Below are 19,084 nucleotides of genomic sequence, written 5' to 3'. Positions count from 1 at the left end.
TGGGAACTGACTGTGTTTTACATTTCTACCACAAAAGAATATGTTTAGTTTTGTCCTTAATGTGGGGTTGCTCACATGAAAACAGCATACTTCAATTGTATGAGGGTTCAGGCATAACATCCACTATTTCTGATAATTATGGTATTTAGATCCTTAATGAGTATTCACTCAACTTGCTCGTAATAATTTAGTGTGGCTATCACCATGTCATCAGCATAACAGAATTCTTTGCAGTTTGCATCTGTGACATTACTGGGATATAGATTGCAAAGGAGGGGGGCTAATACTGATCCCTGTGATAATCTGTTTTTGATGGTGAAGGATATTGATGCCTTTGACTGTTAATTTAAAGTAGCAGTTTTTCAGCATATTCTCCAGAAAACACGTCATAAGTTTGGTATTTTTCTTTATGGATCCAAATTACATGTTGTTACGGACCACAAACCACTTGTTTCCTTGTTTCATCCATCCATGTTGCTTCCCGACAAGGCTGCACACCGCCTCCAGCATTGGTTCTTTACTTGTCTCATTTCAATTATGAGATTTATTTCCGGCCGACGGCTCAACATGCGAATGCTGATGCACTGTCTCACCTTCCCATGGGTCCTGATCTGGTATTCGATAGGGACGAACTTTTGTGTTTCCACCTGGATGTTGCCGAGCAGCGGGTTGTGGACAGGTTCCCCATCACCGGGAACTGGCTGGCGGCTGCTACGGGTTCTGATCCTACCCTCTCCCGGGTTTTAGGCTATATTCAGAAGGGTTGGCCAGATTGTTCGTCCGCTAAGACTTCTGATCCGCTGTGGAACTACTGCGCTTTTCGCTACCGCCTCACAGCTAGGGATAGTGTTATTCTCCTTTCCACCGACAATGCTTCGCCGCGTGTTGTGGTACCTGCGTCTTTGCGTGCTTCGGTCTTGCACCTCCTTCACCAAAGGCACTGGGGTGTCTCTCGCACAAAATCTCAGGCGTGCCGTCATGTGTACTGGCCTGGCATCAACTCTGAAATCGCGCACATGGTCGCTGCCTGCGGCCCTTCTGTGTCACAGGCCGCCGCCCCGAAGTCATCTTTGTCACCGTGGCCTTCGCCTGAGAAGCCCTGGGAGCGTATTCATGCTGACTTTGCGGGACCTTTTTTAGGTACTTATTAGCCACTCGTAATTGACACCTACTCTAACTTTCCTTTCTTTGTCTGTTGCACGTCGCCTACCACTGCGGCAACCACAAGTGCTCTCGCTCGCATTTTCTCTTTGGAAGGACTTCCCTCTACTCTTGTTACTGATAATGGTCCGCAATTTGCCTCTTCCGAATTTGCGGATTTTTGTGCTTGTCACGGCGTCATGCATGTCACGGCCCCTCCATTCCATCCACAATCAAACAGTGAGGCTGAACGACTGGTCCGCACATTTAAGGCTCAGATGAGGAAACTCCTGACTTCTTCTGCTGCTGATGATGCGCTTCTCCAATTTCTAGCTTCTTACCATTTCACCTAAATGAGCGACCACAGCCTGGCTGAGCTCTTACATGGCCGACAGCCCCACACGCTACTTCATCCTCAGCAGCCTTCCACCTCACAGCCGTGGGTGCCTTCGCTTGGCCGGTTCACCGCCAGCAACCTTGTAGGGGTACAGGGATATGGCAGGCGGCCAAAATGGAGTCCTGGCCGCATCTTACGACACCGTGGCCGGCGCCTGTATGAAATCCAGACGGACACAGGTGTTGCAGTGCGTGATTCGGGCCACATTCAGCCTCGTGTGCTGGCAACGCCTGTTCCGAATGCCGCTACACCACCTTCAGCTCTACCTGACGCTCGGGATCTTGGCATCTCTTATTACTCACAACACAGCCCTCTCACCGTCATATTGGTGCCAGCACAAGAACAGACACCACCAGGAGATGTGCCCATGCAGGAACCGGATGACCATCATCTGTCGGAGCAACTCTACTCGCCTCCTTCTCCTACGGACGCCGACACATCGTCCATGTCTCCTGTTATAATAACCAGACTTGCCGCAATGGGCAGATTGGTGCATGGGGCCCCAGCAGATTCGACCCCTACGTCTCCTGTCATCTCGACCCGTTATCATCGGGGACACTTCCGTCCGCAAGGGAAGCCGCCTCCTCGAGCCTTTACGGCCAGTCAAACAACACCTATGGACGTTAGCAATCTACGGGCCACCTCCATCAAGACCAGTGCAAAAAAAAATTCAAAGGGGGGAAAAGTGTTGTGACCCGCTGATCTTTCAAAGCGACGCCGCGCAGTTACACGCGTCCTCTACATGCGGCGCTGTCTGCCAGCCATGCAGCAGCCGCGCCACCTAAGCGGCCAGCCAGCCAGCGGCCACTAGACTTGGACTCAGTGCTGATTTGACTGTTACCGTGTACACATGTCTTACTTTGTCTACTTGCTCTGTGACTTACATATATTGTGTCGTCTTTGAAATATATGTGTAAAACTTGACGTTATAACCGTCTCACACTTTGACCAGTTTAATTTTGTGAAATCTACATGCTGTAACTGATAATGAGAGAATACAATTTTTCGTGACATGGAGAATGATGTTTATTTCCATACTTCTAATAACAACTTGGATCTCTCACCAACATTAGCAATGTGCCAACTTCACCAGCTACATACATATCAAGGTTCTGTATATTCCTAAAGTCTTAAAATTATGTACCACTAAAATCATTCTGAATTAGTGGCACTTTACAGCTATATATTTGTCTGTAGATAGGTGGGTATATTAGAAGCATAACTTTTACAAATATTGCTCCGAGATTTCCCGAGGTAAAATTGTTCGACACATACCAATTTTTTTTTCTTTTCTTTCTTTCTTTCTTTCTGAATTGGAGGCAAAACCATATGAAGCAAATTTTCAAATACAGATTCATCCATTCGTGTAATATTGGATAAGGATGAGGCATATTAAAACAATGTCTTATGTAGAAAAGCATTGTTAAGATACTTACAATGCCAATTTGGAATGAAAGGATGATACTTCTTAACACTTCAAATCAAATTAAAAAGTTTCATTTGAATATTAACCTCAATTCTACATGATACAAAGTGGGTATACTGTTTCCACTGTCTTGTCCTCTTCATTCAAGTTTTAGACCACATTTGTGTCCTTTTCCTTTGCTCACTAGCACCCACTTCTACCTCACTAAGCACTAAAAATAACTGACAATGCTCATTTGTTTTCAACACTTACAGTTTAAAGGACATTTTGCCAACAAACGACTGGTCTTACACAGTGTGACTGCTTAAGCAAGGAAGCTAACAGTTTCCTGCAGCTTGCTAGCCAAAAGTATTGCATAGCGTTTCGCAAATTTTTGGCGGAAGTTGCTGTGTGACATGGGTTATAGCAATCAGTTGGAGCTGTTTGTGGCAATTGGTTACCCAAAGCTCTCCTTGCACACTTGTGCCGTTTCACCACTCTGTGAAACAGTCTCCTGATTTTGGGCTCCATTCTTCAGTTGCTCTTTGGCTAAGCAGATCTGTTGCTGGCTGTCAGTAAATGTCTTTCTAATTTCCACCTGAAATTCCTTTCATCACTATTCTCAAACCACTGCTGGGCTGTACGGTTCACGTAAAGGTAGACATTGGCAAGACACATCATGAGATGGCCGAATCCCTTGACCATTTAATTGCATCCTGACCAGCTTCCCCAAGTACATTGCTGGATGCCTCGTGTGCATCTGACTCATAGACATTTTTGTATTCACTGGTACTTAGGTAATAAGAATCGACTGAGATTTATATTGTTTACTAGCCTTAAACAACAAGTAATTGCAAGAGATATGAACTTAATCACTGACAGACATGTCACTAGCCAGCAATTACGACCACTGACAATTATGACCATTGCACCACCACATAAGTTGAGGCACAGCACTCGGCAACAGATGTACGTGCCTTGTCTGGCATGGGGCAAGGCAAGAATATTAAATTCATTGAAAGTCATATTCCTTTTCCTAAATAACAACATGAGTCAGCTCTCACACACATTTCTGTGTTTAGCATCATGATCACCATTTAATAACACACTGGTTCATCTTCGACAATTAAAATCAATGTCATGTTTTGCCAGTCCTTTGTTTGTGGACAGAACATGATGGCACCAGATGTTACAAAGGTGATAATTTCTGTAGCACATAATATGGTCATTTGTAATCTCTGAGCTAATATCTAGTGACAACCCATTCGAGTCCACTAAAGTTCATATCTGGTAAATTTGAATGCCACAGTATCAAGTGGAATGCTGCAAGATGCTCAACAAACCAATACGGTATGTGTCAGTATTTGTGGCATGGACATTATTCTTCTCTCAGAAGTACCAGTGTGTTCGACCCAAGTTTGTGTAACAACTGTAGTTTCCAACAATGGAAAATCCAGGTTGGGATAATGACGTAGTATGAAAGATAGACTGCTACTCATCATATAGTAAAAGGATAAACTGCTGCTCACCATATAGTAGAGATGTTGAGTCACAGACAGGCACACCAAAATGACTGCTAAACAAGTAAGCTTCTGGCCAAAAGGCTTTCTTCTGAAATACACACACACACACACACACACACACACACACACACACGACGACGACTGTCAATGGCCACCCTGGCCAGACTGGCAGTCTAGCCTCATGCTGCTTTGGCAGTTCCTTATAACCTGTTGATGCTATTACAAAGATAGACAAGGGGTGCTGAACTGAACTGTCAAGCATGTGGCGTGAGCAGGCTAACCTGTAGAAAATATGGATGCCCAGGAACTTGACGATTCCACCTTGCCATATTTAATGACTTTTAAATTTTAATTAGTTTGTGATCAAATAACCATTAGCAATGAGAATAGTTTCAATCAAGACCAGGCAGAGTGCCCATCAAATGTTAGAGAATTGGTTTCTGTTTCAAGTGTTCGGAAGTACATATGTTGGGAGAGGACCGAATTAAAGCAAAACATTCATGTTCACCAACAGGATACTTGCTAGTGAAGTTGCCAGTGAAGTCAATTATCTATCATTTTCACAGACAGCATGATGTGACCATTCTAATGTGCAATACTGAATGGAACCTACAAGATCGCTGGCCGGAGTGGCCGAGCGGTTCTAGACGGTACAGTCTGGAACCGCGCGACAGCTACAGTCGCAGGTTCGAATCCTGCCTCGGGCATGGATGTGTGTGATGTCCTTAGGTTAGTTAGGTTTAAGTTGTTCTAAGTTCTAGGGGACTGATGACCTCACAAGTTAAGTCCCATTGTGCTCAGAGCCATTTGAACCTACAAGATCAGCTGATAAGATCACATATGTGCCATAACATATTTTCCTTTCCCTGACAAAATATGTCTGGCACGCAGTTATGCATAGGACAACTTGTATGAATAGGGGCAGTGAGATACAGTGATATGAGTCACTTAGGAGGATATAGGAATGACGGACAAGAAAAGCATCAGAGAATACAGGTATCTGTGGTCATGGCATCTCAAATTATTAACATACAACGTACTTGGATTCCAACATTTCTTCTTCGCCTTCTTTGTATATTTCGTCTCCTGAAGGAGACAATGCACGCTTTCCCGGACACTCCCATTGTAGTTTCAGGATTTTTTCTTTATCCAGTGTTTCAAACATTTGTATTACATCTTCTCGTGGTATAAACCAGTCACCCTGAAACAATTACAAATGAAAAACATGTCCATTTATCCAATGATGTGCCTAAAAAAACTTTCAGCCTATAGAAAGTGTGGAACAGTTTACTAAGAGACGACAGCAGTTGTTGCTTCTTTTCCACCACTAATTGCTGCCATTAAGCAAGGCTGTGTAGGTTATACTAAACATAAACATTTTCTTTTCTCACCTTTTAGCAGCAGTAATATTAGGAACAGGTCCTTGGGTTGGATTACAGTTAAATGTTTCAAATTACATAAAATAAAATACACTGTGTTTCTAAAAGCTCGATCCAATTTCAAAGTACTATACATTTTAAAATTGAATACTCTTGCCTACAGCTTACAGCAGAGAACGGGTAGGAGATGTTCTTAATGTATGCAGGACTACAACAATTCAGTATTATCCAAGATGGCATGCCAACAAAGGAAATCAGAGTCAAAAACATAAATCTGTTACCACTGTATAGTACGATTTGAATCAATTCTTAGCACTTCAGTTCCTACTGATACTACTTTTTTAGAGTGGTGAGGTTGTGTAAAAAAAGGTTACTGAAATATCACACCACAAAGCATGAAAACTGATGCAGCAAGCAAGTCAAGAATTTGGTATACCAAAAGAAACAGTTTCGAAAGTTTTTGGCATTTTCCTCACATAAGAAACAGTTCCCGAAAAAATACACTCAACTTTTCAATTTTCTTGGGAAGGCGAAACAGACAAAAGCTTTCAAACTTGCTTTATTAATTCCATTAGTTTTTGAAATTTCCATGTACTACTAGAGACACATAGAACAATGTCATCACAAAACTGAAAGCAGCTCAAAAGTATTTTTATGAGCACATATGCATTCATCTTTATCCCATTTTAAGGATCTGAAAACTCCGTCCAGATCTTCAGAGAATATATTTGGTGAAATGGGATCACCTTACTTGACTTTTCTTTCAATTCTAAATTGTTCACTATCCTGATGAATTCTAATAGAAGCTGTGCCACTTAAGATCACATTCTTCAGTGAACTAACATATATTGAATCAACACTTAATTTTTTAAAAAGCTTTATGTAGTGATTTTGTTTAAACTGATTCAAACATGTCCTAAAAATCAATTAATTCCAGGTAAATTGAAATTCAAATTCATTAATCTCATCTACAATTTGGTACACAACTTGCAAATCATCAAGTGTGCTTTATCCACTTTAAAATGAGAAACCCAATGCTTCTCCTATGATATTTTGCAATATCTTATTGAATAGGCCTACAGAGCAAAGGCTGTGTGCTTCACTGCTTTGTGTCGCCATATTGACCAGTTTTATGGAGGAAGTTAACCACACATTATTGTGCAGTATTTTTAAAGCACTACAGGCAATACATGAACTTGGGTGTATTATCAAATGTTTGAAGAACACAACTGTCGCAATTCTATTTCATTAAACATCGGGTTAGACATTACAAACTTGTGCAACTGTTTTATTTACATGTTCTGTTCCACTGTGGTCTGCAGTACATTATTACAAGTTTGTGCCACAATACGGTAGACTAGTGATGTTTACTTTCCACTGTTATCATAGGTCCCCATAAAATAGTTTGCCAACATATACTCTTTGAGAAAAACAGATGCACCACTAAGGAATTATCCGAATGGGACGGATATTAGTACATGTGATGCACATGAACAAACAAATAATTCCAATTTCAGAAAAACTGGACAATTTGTTCAACAGAAGGCGCTTCACAAGCACAGCAAGTCAATAATGCACGGGTCCACTTCTCGCCCTTACACAAACAGTTTTCGGCTTGGCATTGATTGACAGAATTGTTGGATGTCCTCCTGAGTGATATTGTGCCACATTCTATCCAACTGGCATGGCTGTTGTTGTTGTTGTGGTCTTCAGTCCTGAGAATGGTTTGATGCAGCTCTCCATGCTACCCTATCCTGTGCAAGCTTCTTCATCTCCCAGTACTTACTGCAACCTACATCCTTCTGAATCTGCTTTGTGTATTCATCTCTTGGTCTCCCTCTACGATTTTTACCCCCCACGCTGCCCTCCAATGCTAAATTTCTGATCCCTTGATGCCTCAGAACATGTCCTACTAACCGGTCCCTTCTTTTTGTCAAGTTGTGCCACATACTCCTCTTCTCCCCAATTCTATTCAATACTTCATCATTAGTTATGTGATCTACCCATCTAATCTTCAGCATTCTTCTGTAGCACCACATTTCGAAAGCTTCTATTCTCTTCTTGTCCAAACTATTTATCGTCCATGTTTAACTTCCATAGATGGCTACACTCCATACAAATACTTTCAGAAACGACTTCCTGACACTTAAATCTATACTTGATGTTAACAAATTTCTCTTCTTCAGAAACACTTTCCTTGCCATTGCCAGTCTAGATTTTATATCTTCTCTACTTCGACCATCTTCAGTTATTTTGCTCCCCAAATAGCAGAACTCCTTCACTACTTCAAGTGTCTCATTTCCTAATCTAATTCCCGCAGTATCACCCCACTTAATTCGACTACATTCCACTATCCTCGTTTTGCTTTTGTTGATGTTGATCTTATATCCTCCTTTCAAGACACTGTCTACTGGCATGGATGTTGTTGTTGTTGTCTTCAGTCCTGAGACTGGTTTGATGCAGCTCTCCATGCTACTCTATCCTGTGCAAGCTTCTTCATCTCCCAGTACTTGCTGCAACCTACATCCTTCTGAATCTGCTTAGTGTACTCATGTCTTGGTCTCCCTCTACGATTTTTACCCTCCATGCTGCCCTCCAATGCTAAATTTCTGATCCCTTGATGCCTCAGAACATGTCCTACCAACCGGTCCCTTCTTCTTGTCAAGTTGTGCCAGAAACTCCTCCCCAATTCTGTTCAATACCTCCTCATTAGTTATGTGATCTATCCATCTAATCTTCAGCATTCTTCTGTAGCACCACATTTCAAAAGCTTCTATTCTCTTCTTGTCCAAACTATTTATCATCCATGTTTCACTTCCATACATCGCTACACTCCATACAAATACTTTCAGAAACGACTTCCTGACACTTAAATCTATACTCGATGTTAGCAAATTTCTCTTCTTCAGAAACGCTTTCCTTGCCATTGCCAATCTACATTTTGTATCCTCTCTACTTCGACCATCATCAGTTATTTTACTCCCCAAATAGCAGAACTCCTTTACTACTTTAAGTGTATCATTTCCTAATCTAATTCCCTCAGCATCACCTGACTTAATTCGACTACATTCCATTATCCCCGTTTTGCTTTTGTTGATGTTCATCTTATACCCTCCTTTCAAGACACTGTCCATTCTGTTCAACTGCTTTTCCCAAGTCCTTTGCTGTCTCTGACAGAATTACAATGTCATCTGCGAACCTCAACGTTTTTATTCCTTCTCCATGGATTTTAATACCTACTCCAAATTTTTATTTTGTTTCCTTTACTGCTTGCTCAATATACAGATTGAAAAACATCGGGGACAGGCTACAACCCTGTCTCACTCCCTTCCCAACCACTGCTTCCCTTACGTGCCCATCGACTCTTATAACTGCCATCTGGTTTCTGTACAAATTGTAAATAGCCTTTCGCTCCCGGTATTTTACCCCCGCCATCCTTAGAATTTGAAAGAGAGTACTCCAGTCAACATTGTCGAAGGCTTTTTCTAAGTATACAATTGCTAGAAATGTAGGTTTGCCTTTCCTTAATCTATTTTCTAAGATAAGTCGTAGGGTCAGTATTGCCTCACGTGTTCCAACATTTCTGCAGAATCCAAACTGATCTTCCCCGAGGTCCGCTTCTACCAGTTTTTCCATTCGTCTGTAAAGAATTCGCGTTAGTATTTTGCAGCTGTGACTTATTAAACTGATAGTTCAGTAATTTTCACATCTGTCAACACCTGCTTTCTTTGGGATTGGAATTATTATATTCTTCTTGAAGTCTGAGGGTATTTCGCCTGTCTCATACAGCTTGCTCACCAGATGGTAGAGTTTTGTCAGGACTGGCTCTCCCAAGGCCGTCAGTAGTTCTAATGGTATGTTGTCTACTCCCGAGGCCTTGTTTCAACTCAGGTCTTTCAGTGCTCTGTCAAACTCTTCACGCAGTATCATATCTCCCATTTCATCTTCATCTACATCCTCCTCCATTTCCATAATATTGTCCTCAAGTACATCGCCCTTGTATAGACCCTCTATATACTCCTTCCACCTTTCTGCTTTCCCATCTTTGCTTAGAACTGGGTTTCCATCTGAGCTCTTGATATTCATACAAGTGGTTCTCTTTTCTCCAAACGTCTCTTTAATTTTCCTGTAGGCACTACCTATCTTACCCCTAGTGAGATAAGCCTCTACATCCTTACATTTGTCCTCTATCCATCCCTGCTTAGCCATTTTGCACTTCCTGTCGATCTCATTTTTGAGACGTTTGTATTCCTTTTTGCCTGCTTCATTTACTGCATTTTTATATTTTCTCCTTTCATCAATTAAATTCAATATTTCTTCTGTTACCCAAGGATTTCTACTAGCCCTCGTCTTTTTACCTACTTGATCCTCTGCTGCCTTCACTACTTCATCCCTCAGAGCTACCCATTCTTCTTCTACTGTATTTCTCTCCCCATTCCTGTCAATTGTTCCCGTATGCTCTCCTTGAAACTCTGTACAACCTCCAGTTCTTTCAGTTTATCCAGGTCCCATCTCCTTAAATTCCCACCTTTTTGCAGTTTCTTCAGTTTTAATCTACAGTTCATAACCAATAGATTGTGATCAGAGTCCACATCTGCCCCTGGAAATGTTTTACAATAGGAGTGCGGGTAAGCTACTACAAACAGCATAGTGAACGCATTATTGTGGCCAAATAGACACGAAGCCCATGCCTACTACAGTAGTTCAAGTTTATATGCCAACTGGCATGGTAGAGAATCAAAATGCCGAGCTGCTTGGAAAGCACTTCGCACAATGCTCCTAATGTTCTCAATTGGGGGAGAGATCAAGTGACCTTGTTGGCTGAGGTAGGGTCTGGCAGGCATGAAGAGAAGCAGCAGAAAAACTCACCATGTCTGGGTGGGTATTATCTTGCTGGAATGTAAGCACGGGGTGACTTGCCACGAAGGGCAACAAAACAGGGCATAGAATATCATCAAAGTACAGCTGTGCTGTAAGGGCACCAGGAGATAACAATCAAAGGGGTCCTGCTATGAAATGAAATGGCACTCCAGACCATCACTTCCAATTGTCACGTCATATGGAGGGCAACAGTCAGGTGGCTATCCCACTGCTGTCTGGGGCGTCTCCAGACAAAAATTTGCTGCTCATCAAGGCTCAGTTCAGAGTGGTATTCATCACTGATGACAATTCTACTCCAGTCAATGAGATTCCAGGTTGAATGTGCCCGACACCACTGCTAACGGGCTTGTCAATGTATAGAGGCCAATGGTAGTTGGCACGAGGGGCGCCATGAGCTTAGCCTCTTTCTTGTGGTCAATGAAGCACCAGTTGCACATGTTCTTTGAGCCTAACAACAAATGCTGGCATCTGGTCATAGACGTGTCATTGAGACATAGTTACTGTGTTACTGAGCACACGGAATTAAATTCACAAAGATTTTACTTCCTGGTACCGACATATCCCCTTTTTACTACTCTTGCCAGTTATGCGATGAAATTGCACTGCAATGTCACACCTTCATCCATCAGCCAACAAAGTTTACAATTTTGCATTTTCCATCAATACCTGTACGAAAATCAATTTGTGATAAATTTGCATATATCCTTTGTGGTGCATCTTTTACTTTCCTTTCAATAATTTTAAATTCAGCCACAGTGGGAGTTTACAGAATGTTTATCTATCACATTTCAACGTATTTCTGTGAAGTTATGAAGCTTTCATTTTTAAGCCATTGAGAAATGCCAGCATCCTCATTCTCCTAATGTCACTGAGTGAGGTTTTTCAGCTTTCATGACTGGGCACAAAGTAGATCGTGCTTTCCCAACCAGTGTAGTATGGTCCTATGTAGCGTAATCAAAATATTCTATTCTCTCTAATATTTTTACAATGACACATTTCACTTTTTCAGTGTGAAATGATATTTGAGACAACCTGTAGAAGTCAGCCCCTGAAACGGAAGGCAACTGTCATTCAAGTGATGATAAAAACCCGGAACAATAGTTGCCTTACTCTTCCAACTTTGTGAAAACAAGAGTAAAAACCCGGAACAATAGTTGCCTTACTCTTCCAACCTAGTGAAAACAAGAGTAAGATCATCTAGGTAACACAGCCAGTTTAAGTGTATACTCTACCTCAATAAGTAGGGGTCTAAATATTATATAATGGAGAACCTAATTATTTGTAAAAGGTGAATAATCTTCCCATACATTTTGCAACAGTACAGCAAATGAATTTTTTTTTATCTAATCATCATTTGTAAGAACATGCTGTACATTACAAATACGGTACTGAATACTTGCAATAAAACTGCAATCCGAGAATTTAAAATATTTTTAGACATGGATTTTGAAAGGGATCCTCCTATTTTCGCAAACAATTGGTTTTACCAGTTAGTCCAACTGTGCACCGTACCAACTGTGCACCATATCATACCCACTCAATGTCATGTGTGTGCCTCACATTTTTTGCTTCCTTCAGCATTAAGGAACTGCTTTCCTCAATTCAACTGTACAGTTAACTGTGGCAGCATTAAGCTTTACCCAATCAGCCATTCCCTCGGGTGTGCTAATTCTTAGGTACCGGAGAACTTCTAAGCATTCCATCACAGAAATTGGATGCAAATAAATGTGAAAATTAGAATGTAAGTTGGTATGGGATGTGTACTCGAGTGGCCTAATTGGTAAAGTCAAACATGGATGAGACAGGAGATCCAGGTTCAAACCCCTTACTGAGTCCAATCTTTCAATGGTCATACTGTAACAATCAAAGATCATATTTGGTTCAAACAACATTCTTCAATTTGAACTGTACAGTATTTCCAATGAGATTTTATGTGGAGTTGAAATGAACATAAGTAGAAGCCCACACTCCTTATATGTGGAGCTGTTTTACCAAAGCAAGCAATAGAAGCAAATAAACTTAATTCACAAAGAAATAATCCATATGTGATGTTGAACTCAAGATAATATTCCCAGCGTGTTCCACAGTCACAAAATAAATCATTTAGCACAACGCATTTCTGCTTCTGAAGAAGTGTTCCAGGCTTCACGTTCATCACAAGCCTATGCATTGAAAGAGCTCTGTGGAACACTGTCAAACACAGACATCACGATAACTGTAGTAGGTGACTCCCCCCCCCCCCTCCCCCAACCTTATATTTTCTCAATGTCATCATTTTGTGTGATGTGTGGGAGAAAGTAATATGTTGTCTACTTCTTTCTTGAATGTACTATTTCAGAATTTCAATGGTATACTTCTCCACAGTACAGAACTGAGGAGGATACATTTCTCCAACCCAGTAGTGCCTGAAAACCACACCGATACTTACCAACAAGAGTGAGACTTTGAATAACCTGGGTCGAATCGAGACAATACGCCCCTACATGACCTGGCCGTCTTGAAATGTTGTGGCATTGCCATTCATTAGGTTGACTGTTTTCCTGTTGAGAAGGGATATCCAACACAGGACGACATCTATTTACTTAAATTGCTCAGTAAAAAGTTCAAAAATGAAAGCACCTGGCATCTGTTTGTGCATACGTATTCAAATACAGTGATATGTGAACAGGCAGAATACAGCACTGGGGTTGGCAACGCCTATGTAAGACGACTAATATCTGGCGTAGTTGTTACATTGATTACTGCTGCTACAATGGCAGGTTATCAAGATTTAAGTGAGTTTGAACGTCGTGTCATAGTCGCCACATGAGCAATGGGACACAGCATCTCCAAGATAGCAATGAAGAGGGGATTTCCCCATATCACCACTTCACGAGTGTACTGTGAATATCAGGAATCCAGTAAAACATCAAATCTCCAACATCGCTGTGACTGGAAAAAGATCCTGCAAGAACAGGACCAACGACGACTGAAGAGAATCATTCAACATAACAAATGTGCAACCCTTCGGCAAATTGCTGTAGGTTTCAATAATGGCCCATCAACAAGTGTCTGCGTGCGAAACATTCAATGAAACATCATCGTATGGGCTTTTGGAGCTGAAGGACCACTCGTGTACCCTTGACGACTGCAAGACACAAAGCTTTACGCCTCTCCTGGGCCTGTCAACACAGACATTGGACTGTTGATGATTGGAAGCATGTTGCCCGGTCAGACGAGTCTCATTTCAAATTGTATCGAGCAGATGGACGTGTTTGGGTATGGAGACAACCTCATGAACCCAAGGACCCTGCATGTCAACGGGGACTGTTCAAGCTGGTGGAGGCTCTGTAATGGTGCGGGGAATGTGCAGTTGGAATGATATGGGAGCCCTGATACGTCTAGATATGACTCTGACAGGTGACACATACATAGCATTCTGTCTGATCACCTGCATCCATCCATGACCACTGTGCATTACAACAGATTTGGGCAATACCAGCAGGGCAATGCGACAGCTTCTGAGTTTAAACACTTCAGCTGGCCACCGAACTCCCTAGACATGAACATTATTGAGCATACCAGGGATGCCTTGCAATGTGCTGTTGAGAAGAAATTCCCACCCTCTCATACTCTTAAGAGATTTATGGACAGCCTTGCATGATTCATGGTGTCAATTAGATTCAGCACTACCTCAGACATTAGTCGAGGACATGTCACTTCATGTTGTGGCACTTCTGCATGCTCACGGGGGCCTTACACGATATTAGGCAGGTGTAGCAGTTCCTTTGACTCTTCAGCGTATATATTTATATGGGGATAACGCGGTTTGTGAGTTTCGCACAATGGGAAAATAGTCATGTCTTCCATTCAAAACCAGTAAAATGTATTCTAAAAACATTTTGAATTTAGTAAATTCTGATTTGTGCAGGCTACTGGACACAATGTCTATTGGCGGATATCTTTATTCTCTCACATTTACTGATGATTTTTCAAGAAACAAGTTTAGTCTGTTTTTGAACAAACTGAGGTCACACAGACATTCAAAAACTTCAAAGTCATGGCAGAAAAGAGTACAAGCAGAAATATCTAGAAGCTGCAATGGAAAGGAATATGCCAACAATCAACAAAAAAGATTTCAGAGTTCAAAGGTACCATGATGTCTGATGCCAACTTACCAAAGCAGTATCGGGCAGATGCTGTGTCTACAGCTCTATACCTATCTATTCATTCTTCATCTACCACACTTGAAGATAATATGTCATATAAGTTTTGATACAAGAGAAAGATTTAAGATAAACACTTGAGGCATTCTGGCTGCAGTGCAATGATTCACATTCCGAAATCCAGTTGCAAGGAATAGGAAAAGAATTCACAGAAGCTGACAATTTGTAGGCTACTGCCAGACAACCAGAGGCTATTGATTAATCAGTATATAGACTTGTCAGATAACTATCAACAGAGATGCAAATTTGCTGGAGGATGAGAATTTTCCATGTTCAAAGATACAGGAACTTAGGACCACCAAAGTCGGAAATACGGAAGCGTCCGATCCCGCCCGTCTGCTTTGACCCATGACGTCACAAATATGGCGGAAACAAAAACAAACACACACACTTTCCACAAGAAGCCTAAAGACACTAACGGGACAAGTGCGGGAAATGGGGTGTTTTGGTTGGGGGGCAAACTAAATATAAACAAATTTAGACGCCTTGTGTAGCTACAACGTGTAAGCGAAGACAGCCATGCATGAATACCCACCCACCTCCGCAGGGGCCGTATCCCCTGCAACCCATAGAAGATAAAGATGCTTCAGTAGCTGATTAGTGTTTTTTGTCTTTAAAAAAAAAAAAAAAAAAAATCTCACGGGATAGAACGAACAGATCAGAAAGATAAATATAGAAACAGATAATTAAAATAAGTAATAAGTGTTTTTAAATATAAAAAAAAAAATCTCACGAGATAGAACGAACAAATCAGAAAAGTAAATAAAATAAGATAAAACAGAACTGGAGACAGCCGCACTCAAACCAAACTCCGTGCCGTCATGACGTCACACACGACAACACCCTTACGTCACGGGTCAAAGCCGACGCGTGGGATCGGACGCTTCTGTCGACCCCCAAAGTCTTAGGTATAGAACAAGGAGCAGTTCTTCAGGACAACAATACTTCATGTACTGGAGAAATTAAATTGATAGGCAGTGATGAATCTTTAATTATAGTTTTGACACTAAACCAATGGAAACAAAGTCAAGACGTGGAACATGAGTGTTAAAAAAAAAAAAATGGACCCTGGAGTTGAACAAGATTACATCTATAAAGTAAAGAACCAAACCCCAAAAAATGGCCTAACCATTTTATTTACAACTTGCAAGAAGGACTGCCAAATTAAGACACTGATGCCCAAAGGGATCTTGCACGGGATACATAGAGAAGAATGGAAAAAAACAATGAACAAAGAATTTTTATCTCCAGTTTGTAATGAGACATTTGAAGCTGAGGTACTCGGGAGAGACAAACTTCTCAAGACTAAATGGCTATTACTGATAAAGCCTAGAACTGATAGTACAACAGAAATATTTAAGGCAAGAATAATGGTAAAAGGATGCACTGAAGATGAATGTGTTAGTTTTAAGGAAACCTCTGCACCGGTGGTCAAGCAAGTGTCCAATATGTGTCTCATATCTACGGCAGCTCAAAAGAAATTTATATCATTCCACCAGAAAATTTTGCAGCTCCTGGAAAAATGTGGAGGCAGACAAAACACTGATCCATCTATCTGTTTTTATAGAGATGGCACCAAACTAGTCATTGTTGCTTGATGATGATATGCTATTATTCTCTAATGACAGACTGGTTTTGAATCACATAAAAAATTCTTTGGCGAGATTTTTTGAGATAAAAGACTTAGGACCAATACGCCAATGCCTATGAATGGAAATAACACAAAATTATGTAAAAGGAAAAATTTAGATCTCCCAAGAATATAATGCAAGAATAGTTCTGCAGAAATATGGAATGAGTGAAGCTAAGCCATTATCAATACCACTTGAACTCAGTCAGTCGAATCAGCTGATGTCAACATATACCTTATCAGGAAGCAATAAGAAGTGTTCTATATCTACCCCAACCAAATATTCAGATCTGAAATACGCGAATTTCCTTAGCAAATATAATCGTTGTTTTAAAAGTGTCCACTGGTCTTCCGTAAACAGTGTCTTTAGATGTTTCAAGGGAACCATGGGCTATTAACTGGAATTTCCTAGAGTTGGCAACAGAAAAATAAAGGCCTGATCTCATGTAGATTGGGGAAATAAAATCAAATGACCAAGCCTCTGTAACTGGATCATGTATAAAACTGCAAAATTATTCAATTTTGTGGTCTAATATTTAACACAAAAAAAACTGCAAGTGTTATTGGTGAAGCTGAATAAATGGCTTTGGAATCAACTGTTCAAGATTTACTGGGGTTAAGTCAACTTATGACTCAGTCAGATCCAGCTGGTAGCACAAAGTCACTTTAAATACATTGTGATGATAGAGGAGCCATTCAGTTAGTCAAAAATATAGTGACAAATTCTAGAACCACAAACAAATATAAAATATTTTATAACAAGGCACGATGAATCACACGTTTCTCATACTTTCACAAAACCCTTATGTAAAGCAAGACAGAAAACACTTTTAAGAAACTGTGGCCCTGTGAAGTAAATCAGGGAACAGCTGTTCATTCGAACTTCACACTGCATGTCAATGTCAATTAATGGGGGCCTTTTGAGTATGTAAATTGATTTATAGTTTTTTGTTTACTCCTTTGTCTTTACTGTTATATCTCCAGTTGTTGTGTGTTCCTACATGAGTAGTCACTGAAATGCATGTACTGAGTTTTCGTTCACTAAAACGTTCTTTTACAAAGCTTTCACATAAGCACTAAAGCTGCTCAGGATAATCGAATGATCAACTTGCCTCGTTCGTACGGAAAGCAGACAGCCTACTCTTCGATTCATTAACTGGGTATTACGAAAATGCGATTAGTTTAAAAATTACTTACGAAAAGTTCGTGTGACCAATCCTAAAATATCACTCTAGTGCGTGACACTCGTACCAAACATGGCTAACTAGATCTATTGAACGCGAACAAAGAAGGGCAGCACGTACGGCCATAGGTGACAAATGTTCAATAACGTGAATTCGCAGTCGCTTGAAGGTAGACAAATATCATTCCCCGAAAGTCTACATAAAGAAATATATGTCGAGGTCCCGTCGAGGATGAGGGACAAGGTTAGACCAATTAAAGGGCACACAGACGCGTTTAAGTAGTCAGTCATTCCGAGCTGCATACGCAATTGGCTAGTGAAGAAACTCTTAACATATAATACAATGCTAAGCACTCTCTTGCACATAATTCAGTGATTTGCAAAGTATGCAGCTTACTTAATAATTGGTGCTAACATGTACGCTTCATTTCTTTGTGTAGAAGACTTGTCACTATATTTCGACAGTGACAGAGGAGCCTAGACCTACAGGGGAGTTGGAGTCTGGTTGACTGTAAAAGAAATTCCACAAAAAATTAAAAGCAAATACACTTGTTGCTTCTATAGAGTCAAGTAAACTTCACACGTAATCGTAAACAAAGTAAACAATCAATACGAATGCTTTCATCCAGTTACACAGCTTTCATTAAACGATCCATAATCTGCACAGAACTAAATTCTGCATCTCACGTCAAAAATTAATGAGCTACAGTCGTGTAATGTTCTCAACATCAAAGCGATATGAACATAGTACTTGCCGAAACAACGAATTATGTATTTATAATTTTGACATAACTTACGTTAGGTTTAACTCCATACTTTTCGTCGTCAGAACAATCAACACACCAATCGTCTTCATTACCTTCATTTTGAGTGACATTCTGTTCCCCAGACATTACGATATTTATTTTGTATCCCTTGTATACCAACAAACATTTCGCGGGCACGCTCTTCACATTCGATCAAAGAAAATTATATCAAAGATATTACGGGCAAAGAACACACAAGAGCTAACACAATACGTTCCAGATAGGTAAGGAGCATGGAGGTAAGGAGAGCCCTACGTCATAGTGATGTAATGCTACGTCATCGTGACATGATTAAACCTAAATCGACTTGCAGTTGTACCACAGTCTGGACTGTGGTTGTACAGAGGTTGCAGGGTAACGTGAAAGCTAAATGTAAATAGACGTGTACAAACGCAGTGACAGCAGCTGTATGGTATGCTCATCCCAGCGGAATTTCTTATTAAGCTGTAATCTCAAATATTTTCGATGTTATTGTGTGTTTCTTGGCGTAATGAATGTCTGAACCAAGGAATCATAACAATTACGAAAGTCAAAA

General features: G+C 40.7%; 1 protein-coding gene across 2 annotated transcripts in view; it reads right to left on the bottom strand.

Annotated features, from left to right (window-relative positions):
* Positions 1-18,770, bottom strand: part of LOC126418760 (PAN2-PAN3 deadenylation complex subunit pan3-like) — a 36,068-nt gene extending 17,298 nt beyond the window's left edge. Inside the window, exons 1-2 of one of the 2 annotated variants that reach the window (XM_050085684.1) lie at positions 18,541-18,770; positions 5,506-5,666 (exon numbers count right to left, since the gene is read on the bottom strand). In XM_050085684.1, coding sequence (XP_049941641.1) covers positions 5,506-5,666; positions 18,541-18,636 — 257 coding nt within the window. In that variant the 5' untranslated portion in view covers positions 18,637-18,770. The remainder of the gene's footprint in view (positions 1-5,505; positions 5,667-18,540) is intronic. The other variant, XM_050085685.1, reaches the window with a different exon arrangement.
* Positions 18,771-19,084: the final 314 nt, after the last annotated feature.

The sequence above is a fragment of the Schistocerca serialis genome, chromosome 9, assembly GCF_023864345.2.
Source record: "Schistocerca serialis cubense isolate TAMUIC-IGC-003099 chromosome 9, iqSchSeri2.2, whole genome shotgun sequence".
Taxonomy (NCBI): domain Eukaryota; kingdom Metazoa; phylum Arthropoda; class Insecta; order Orthoptera; family Acrididae; genus Schistocerca; species Schistocerca serialis.
The sequence above is the reverse complement of the archived record's forward strand: the minus strand, read 5'-3'. Positions and strand labels throughout refer to the sequence as shown.